This window comes from Phoenix dactylifera, chromosome 8, assembly GCF_009389715.1.
Source record: "Phoenix dactylifera cultivar Barhee BC4 chromosome 8, palm_55x_up_171113_PBpolish2nd_filt_p, whole genome shotgun sequence".
NCBI lineage: Eukaryota > Viridiplantae > Streptophyta > Magnoliopsida > Arecales > Arecaceae > Phoenix > Phoenix dactylifera.
In genome coordinates this window covers 18,188,127-18,196,592 of record NC_052399.1, presented here as the reverse complement: position 1 = coordinate 18,196,592, position 8,466 = coordinate 18,188,127, and the positions used below count along the sequence as shown (strand labels likewise).

General features: G+C 39.5%; 1 protein-coding gene across 1 annotated transcript; it reads right to left on the bottom strand.

Annotated features, from left to right (window-relative positions):
• Nucleotides 1-1,688: 1,688 nt before the first annotated feature.
• LOC103710857 lies at nt 1,689-5,236 on the bottom strand. The gene is made up of 2 exons (XM_026806148.2): nt 3,962-5,236; nt 1,689-2,102 (listed from the first exon to the last, which is right to left on the bottom strand). The coding sequence occupies exons 1-2, from the start codon at nt 4,738-4,740 to the stop codon at nt 2,087-2,089; spliced, it is 795 nt and encodes a 264-aa protein (XP_026661949.2). The 5' UTR covers nt 4,741-5,236; the 3' UTR covers nt 1,689-2,086.
• Between the last annotated feature and the right edge of the window lie 3,230 nt (nt 5,237-8,466).

Sequence of the window (8,466 nt, the reverse complement as noted above, 5' to 3'; positions counted from 1 at the left end):
GCTTCGAGCTTGGCCGGAGCGCGTCGGCGAATATAGAGGGCACCCCGAGCTCGGTCGGGGCGTATCGGCAAATAGTCCCGCAGTCGAAAGAGTTCTTTGGCTTGCAACTGACTCAGCAGGGTGTTTTGAGCTCGAGCTTGGGACGTCATTACAGGTGTTAGAAGAGGTTTCGGCCGATCGTAGTAGCGGAGAGATCCAGCCGAGGTCAACTAAGCCTTCAGCGGAGTTTGAGATCAGGCCGGTTCTGAGCAAGATTGTGGTCATGCCCGGTCGGTGTTGTGGTGATCCCTTGCCCTGTGCAGCACGATTCATTTTGCCCCCCATCAGTCCTTAATGGTTCACCAAAAACATTATGGCTTCCAAATTATAACATTATGGCCCTAAATGCTTATTTATCAATATCATTGATAAATTGCCTTATTTCTTGGATTGCCATGAGCTATGAACTTCATGGCAAAGCATTAGGGATTCTAGATTTAGATTGCGAACGATGCCAGCTTTCTCTCTATCCATTCCAAAGATTTAACCCTCAAGAGATAAATAAACCAACATGATGAAGGCCTAGAGTACTATTATATGGTGGAAATGATGTTATTAAAACCTCCAGGGCAAGTAAAGAAAAGCCTTATTATTATTTTAATATGATTTAATAAAAAATATGATGTTGTATATAATGTAATGCAATTTAATATTATATACTTGACATATTGTATTTGGATAATGAACCGGGCTGAGAGCTAGGTCCAGAACAACTTACCCAATCTTGTCCTAAGCACAGTTTGTTTATGTGATGTTTCAATAAGAAAATAGATTTCTTCTTCACATAACATAAGAAAAAACCGGGATTCCAGGCCTTTTGAGCAAAACATCAATCTGAGCTTGAGCTCTGATTGGAATTTTAAGTGAATTGAGGAGTATTTATTTATTTATTTATTTCTTCTTATTTATTTTATGTTAGGTTATGATTTGGTAGATCAGTTGAAATAAAATAAAAATCGAACTATTCAGGATTGGCTAGGTGATTGACTCCTTTTCATCTGACAGTAAAATTGTGATATATCAACTAGTTATGGACTGTTGGCTGTCTTTTTATTAGGTAGTAGGCATCGGATCAAAATTGACAAAGAATCTGATTGTGATACATGCCTACTCGGAATGTGCGATGAAAGCAAAGTGGCCGGTTCGTTGAAATTATGACTGCGAAGATCTTGATTTAATTCTTTTTATGGTTTTAGTTAATTACGAGCACAACAGGATAGTACTTTCTAAAAGAAGGTGCCGTTGCGACTAATGGGCCTAAAAGAAGGATGAATGGTTTACATACATAACACAAATAATACAAACATAACAAAAAAAAAGAGGGGTACTATGATTGAATTAAGCCAGGTTGAGCTATTGGCTATGGGATTTGTGAGCTCGATTTAGGTCTGAATTTAATCAGGCTCCCAAGATAAGCCAGTCAAACATAACTGGACTGAACCATCTATGCTGCAGCCTAACTCGACGAGCCTGGTAAGAGAAGGAGGTGCAAGTCGGGCACCAGAGTTTAACATGACTTATAGCAAGTAAAACCACTTTTTTTTATTCTCAAGCACAAAATAAAATAGATGTAGTTCAAAATTTAAACAAGACCCAGGCCAACCCTTTTATAATGTGAAATTGACCTAATTGTCATTAAGTGTGCCAAATAAGTAAACAGAGAATTCTGTATTAATAGAGTCAAACAGATCATCTACACGCAAAATTTTGATTAATCGTGTTTGGTGGGTTCTTCAAGAATAAATCCAACCAGATCCATATTTAGACTGGACTTTTTAAAAAATAATACAAACGTCTTTTACAAGAAAAAATTGGCATTCATTTAAGTATGACACACAAGCTTCTAATAGGTTTATCGCTGAAAATAGGTTATATGGATACGAGTTTAATCTGCTGTGAATTCCACATACTGAAACCACGTGGAGATCAGTCTCTTCTTCCCACTTCCAGGATTTTCATGTCCAATAACATACGTGGCAAAGAAAATATAAATCCTCTGTACAACACCAAAGCCCAGACCTTCAGACACTTGGAGTTCCTTGGTCGATTAATGTAGATTAATCCTAAACCAAACACAAAACAACAGTTACATATTAAGTTTATGAGGTCAGAAGAAGGGAAAAATTCAGCTAGGGGCAGCAGTATTAATATATATGCATAAAATTCAATAAATGTTTTAAAACAACTCCAACAATGAAACATAAGAAAAAGATTCAAATAATCAAAAATATATCTTATTTGCATGTTTAGAAATTTTTTCATGCATGACCTATGTGAGAACAACAACAATAGAAGGTACCAATCTGTAACCTGCTAGTGTTCCTTCATAAGTGGCGAATAATTCATGAGCGAAAGGTAAAATTTTCAATTGGTAGGATCCCCAAAGAATAATCAAAAGGTGTTACTACATATAACATGTATATGTAAATCAAAAAAAGGGCAGATTAAGAAAAGGATTTATTTTTGATGAAAAGAAAAGGAAATGATGAGAAGAAAGGTGTGATGTCTTGAGTCAACACCAGAAGCCCCAACCCCACCATGAAGAGCGCATGTCATTATTGATATTCATGCAAGGTTGCCCATCACTCTTTGTCTATTCTTGGAACCAATAGTCATAGTTGATGGAGTCCACCAAGCTGCCGATCAACACATAGATAACGTTTCAAACGGGCCCGAACGGGGCCGGGGCTACGAAATCCGAACAAAAATCATATATGATGGGTACCAAAGAAAAAAAATATCGAGCAGGCCTTTTTTTTTTTTATCACATTTCTTCTAAAATCAGGAACTTCTCTGGTTAACGAGTCGTCACCCTTGTGATTAAAAAAAAATTCAAAGAAGAAAAAAAAAATCATGTGTGGCATCCTCTTTCTTCCTAATCAAGCTTTTCCATTCATTTTTTTTTTTGTCAAGCTGTCTCTCCCATCTATAAGATCTTTCTTCTTCTTTCCAAATTTCTTTCTCCTTCTTCAAATTCCTCTCTCTTTTCTAAAATCTTTGCACCTAAGAGTTTATGGAATCTAAGAAATAGTATATATATAATTTCTTATATTAGACAAATTTAGAAAACCGAATACGATATATTGATACTAATAAATACCATATTTTTGGAAACTATGTATCAATTGATATAGAGGTGTGTATTGGCTTGCAAGATCATTGGTAAAAAATATGTTATGAAAAACTATATATCTATTTACTTGAAGGTATGTATCAAAAAAAAGCTTGCAATATGTATTAGGATGTCGATAAGTGTGTATCATCTGGCCATATAGTATGTATCGGTGAATATGTTATTCTAAAAATTGCATATCAATTTGCTTAGAGGTATGTTTTAGGCTACTAGATAACTAATTTGATAAATGCATATCACCTGGTCGGGTACCGTGCACTGATAAACATCATATTCTGAAAATTATATATCGATTTATCTAGAGATATGTATGAGCTTACTCAATGATTAATATACTTGGTGTATATTATTTGGCCATATAATATGTATTGAAAAAAAGCATATTACAAAAATAAGAAAGAAAGTGGATGCCACATGCGATTTTTTTTGGGGGTTTTTTAATTATAGGGTTGACGGCGCCATCAGTAAAATCAGTCTCTAATTTTTGGATTCTTCTTTGGAATGGATATGCATAGAAAGGCGCAAAAATAGAAAATATGGCCCATATTTTCTTCTCCCATGTGATTTTTGTTCATGAAATCCCATTTCGAGATAGTTATGAGACAGATACATAGAAAAGTCTCGATATAATCCATATAAGATTATTCATTCCATATTTATTAAAAGATAATGAATTTTATGGTTCATGATGACATCCACATAGTTATTCGTTTTCGGAACGGCATAATGATGCATGGAACGGCATATTTATTTATAATCAAAATAAATAAAACAAGGAAAAGAGCTCACCATCTGAGCAGGTTGATGTGGCACTTGGGCGACGTCCGGCCACCGTCCACCTGTCTTAAACTCACCGCTTGGCAGAGAACCCGAATCGGCACCTTCCCAGTGGTTTTACCTCCCACCCGAACCCCGAGCTTCGTCCGGACCTCCACCCCGAACCGGATCTCCTTGCTCCTGAACCGGGCCTTGAGCCTGGACCCCACCGCGTCGTCCACCATGACTCCCTTCGCGCGCGCCGAGAACCTCACCACCGTCGCATTCTTCTTCTCCTGCTCGAATCCGGCGATCGCCGCCGTCCCCACCTCCACATCACCGTCGTCGTCCACCACCGTCACCCACCCCTCCCCGTCTCCGTACGCGAGCCCGATCTTGCCGTTAGGATTCGAGGCTAGGATCCGGACGGTGGTGGCGGCGTTGAGGAAGGTTCCGTCGGATCTGGTGGCGACGCGGAACCGCGAGGCCTGGACGGACTGGAGGCGGAAGGAGGGGAGGCGGGGCTGGAACCAGAGGTAGGCGATACTGCCGGCGACGGCGATGAGGAAGGCGATGGCGATGGCGGCGGCGAGGAGCCAGCAGCAGAGGCAGCAGCTGGAGAACTGCCTGCGCCGGCGTCGGGGGGCCTTCCCAGCCTGCCGGAACGTTGGGGGGAGCTGTGGCCGCCGCGGCGGGGGCTTCGGGGCCGCCGGCCTCGGCGCCGCCGGGTCCCGGTAGCCCGGCGGCTTCTGGAGCACCGGTTTCACCGCCGGCTTCTGGAACACCGGTTTCACCGCCGGCCCTTCAGCCATTCTCTTGCAGCCGCCGGAGAACTTAAATCAATCTGATTCGCTTGTACCAAAAAAATATAGATCTGATTCGCTCCACGATTTTATTTATACATTCTATAAAAATGAATAGATATAAGAACAAATTAATTATGGTGAAATTATTACAAGAGCTGAAGAACAAATCATGAAATTTATGATTTGCATAAAATTTAAATAGTTATATGTATACAAATCACGAGAAAGACTGCAAGAGTGGATGATTTGATGATTCAAAAAGTAACGTAAAAATTTCAGGCTTGGTGGAAGGAAGCGGGAGGGGAGATTGAGAGGAGAAGGCGGCGGTGCGGAGTTCCCGCGGAGGGTCGAGCGAGGGTGAGATCTGGGAGACGGCGTGAGAGTTTGTTCCCGCGGAGGATGGTACACGGAGGGAAGAGAGGAAGATGGCGAGTGTCGGAAAGGGAGCTGGGCTTTAAATCGCGGGATTCACGCGCACCCTGGTTGGAGGGAGATGACGTGACGAGGGAGTATTGGAAGGAGCGTCCAAGGAAGGACCAGGTATTTTGTCGGTGACCGGGCCAATAATGGAAATATAATTTCGCCGAATAACGGAATCTATGGCCTCCAATTTGGATGTTTATGTGAAGCAAGAAAACAGCTGCTCAGAGCTCACTGACCGACCAGTTACCACAGCTATCCTGGTAACAGTGATGCTCTGCGCCACTGAACTCGCTGCATGACATGGCATGAGGGCATTGGAGTACAATTCATGAGGTTGAGCCAATCATAAAGCATGCCATGTCAGCATTACATGTTGATGGGGAACTGAGCAGTGATGAATTACATACTGATTGGGGTGACCTATTTTACTATCTTATTTAATATATGATCAGAAATCTACCTCATAAGCAGTAACCTTTGGATCTTTTCCTTAAGAAATTTAATAGCTTTTGGATCCAAGATGCTGAAAGTCTAAAAATTAGTTATCAAATAGCTATATTTTCCGACGGCTCTCATCAAGCAATGAAAGGTTTTCTACGATACTTGCATATTTATTTTGATTACAAAAAAACTCTAGCATAATTCTACTTTTTTAACTAAAAAACTATTCAATATATCTCCTTATATCTAACTCGGCAAACTTGATCCACTATTGTGTGAATGACATATTTTCCTAATCGATTAGCTAAGTAGAAATGGGAAGAACTTATTAGAATCATGGGTAACAGAATTATATGGATTAGACTATACCTCACTACAATTGGTGCCACTTGTCAGTAATATTTTTTGCATATTTACAATAGTTGATGTCTTATATGCTTTGTGTTTGTTTTGGCTTTTGACGTACCATCGAAAGTGGCTTCAAGTGATTGGTGTGAAATATTTTGAATTTACTTGATTTTTTGATAGAAACCTCTGTTATTTGCTAGTGAGGCGCTCGAGGAGGCAACCATTTCACTACTTGATAGGACTCTCTTCTATGTATAGAAGAAAGAATTAACTACTATGAACATGTTTGTGAATCACAAGTAACTTCACATGATTCCTGATATTAGATACTATAGGTACATATCTAAAGCATTTGCTTGTGAACATTTCACAACGATACAATCTCGGAACAAATGTACGATTGATGCAAATATATGCCCGTGAAAGATTGATCCCTTACTTCTACAACGAGGACCTTGGACCCCCACCAAATATATCATTGAGTTTGCTTCACCGATTAATTATGTATGTTACTCTTAACTTTTGAGTTCTGACCATCCAGGGGGACCACTATGCAGCTTATTTGAGATTATGTACATTGTAAAATAGAACGGCTATAACTTCAAAGCAAAAGTATAGTACAATCTTCAATGATACCTTGATGGCTCGTCATCTCAAATTTTACAGCTTTTTAAATTGAGGACAACTTTCTTCTCCATGATGTCCCCTGTGGAGGTATTGCGAAAGTTATCATGATCATAGTAATATATTCATGATTGTATAACACACAAAAAATAAGCCTATTTAATTAGTTACAGCATTAGAATATTTTTGTTAATATTTATAATCATCTGCAAAACACAAAATAAAGCTATGTATGGATACTTTTTACTTAGTAATAATATATTTTTAATGATATTGATATTAAGTCCCATAATTTCAATTCTTCAAAAGGAAAAAAATTATAGCGGTTGTTGTGAAGTAGTCCATGTATCAATGATACATCCATAGCATCACAACCTCTTTCATGTCTCTTGTTGACCTTAACAAAGATCAAACACTGCAGAAAATTAAAAATTCTAGTTACAACAGCTCAAGCTAACTATCAACTCCTATTCAACCCAAAAATTAGCCTATTTCTATATGGTGGCATTCCCACCATCTACCGAAATCTTATTTCAAATTATCCATTATTGCATAACATCTCATCCTAATTTCTTTTATCATTCTATCTATTATTTATATATTTATAAAAAATTATGTCCTGCACTGCAAGCACACACCAATATAACCATGCACCATGCCAATTAAACTCGCTTGTTTACATAAATTCTTATCTCGCTGCGCTGCAATGGATCCAAGCAGCAGTGATTTGTGGTGAATATAATTTCTCAATCCCCACGGCCAATCATCGAGAGGAGCGCCCGATGAATGCGTTTTGGTAGGTGGCGCGGCAGCGCAGGATATGATTTAGAGCGGGAACGCTCCACATTCTTCCACATGTCCGCGTCCGAGCGCTCCCATGTCCTCATCTCCCACCCGAGCGGCGCCCGGGGGGTGCATCTGGACCCTCCAATCCGTGGGTCCACGGACGATCGTAGCAATCCCGCACGCGGAAGTTAGGATGGAGGATAGCGTCTCGCTGTTAACCGATGGTGGGTCGGCCGAGGCGATGGACCACACTAACCCACATAAGGAGGCCAAAGAGACTCCTTTCATTTATGCTGTTCTTTTAGGCTAGTACCAGGTCTTAATCAAGGAGTCCGTATTCTCCTGTTCCTATCGTTGTTCTTTTCTGATGGAAGAAAAATAAGTTGATGAACTGGATGTTGTAACAGGGGGCTTGTATTTTTTTGTTAGATAATAGTAGTACGTTGGAGAGGAGACTGTTATTAGCCCCCACGAATGCGATATTGGGGTATTGATGTCAATGTCGACATCAATCATGGCTGCTCGGTTTGTTGGTTCGAGTCAAATTGGATTTGAAAGGAGTGAAATTGGTTTTGCAGTAAACCAATAAGCTAAGATAAATATTTTATGGTAATACATCAATGCTGCTTTTATTTATGTTTTATAAGCTGAAAGTTTTACATAATCGCATCAAGATATGCACTGTGTTGAACAAGGACGTATGGGAATTAGGCATGGACAAGGTAGCTTGCCTTTGAAGATCAGAACAAGGTGCTTTAATTGGCAGAATTATCTAAAATTAATTTTTATATCATCTTGAGTCAGCTAGGCCTTGTTCTGTTGTCAGACACTGCTTCTCTCGGTTGATTTACTTTGTCTCTGTATTCTCCTTTGGGTGCATTTCAAGTTTCCTGCTGCAGTTGGAGATTTTGGAAATTAGTTCTCTTTTGTCTGTGCTACCTAAGTTTTACATTGGTTGGGTTTTTTTTTATATCTTTGTAAGGTTGTCACGTACTCTATACTTTATTTTTTTTCACTTTAGCTGGCATGCCCTTTCTTCTACCAAAAAAAAAAAAAGGAAATTAAATGAGTGTTATCTCTTAGTAGATATTTCTTGACTTAATAATTGGA

Excerpts from the sequence above, each read along its gene's own strand:
- LOC103710857 (XM_026806148.2), bottom strand. The coding sequence starts at position 4,740 with ATGGCTGAAGGGCCGGCGGTGAAACCGGTGTTCCAGAAGCCGGCGGTG.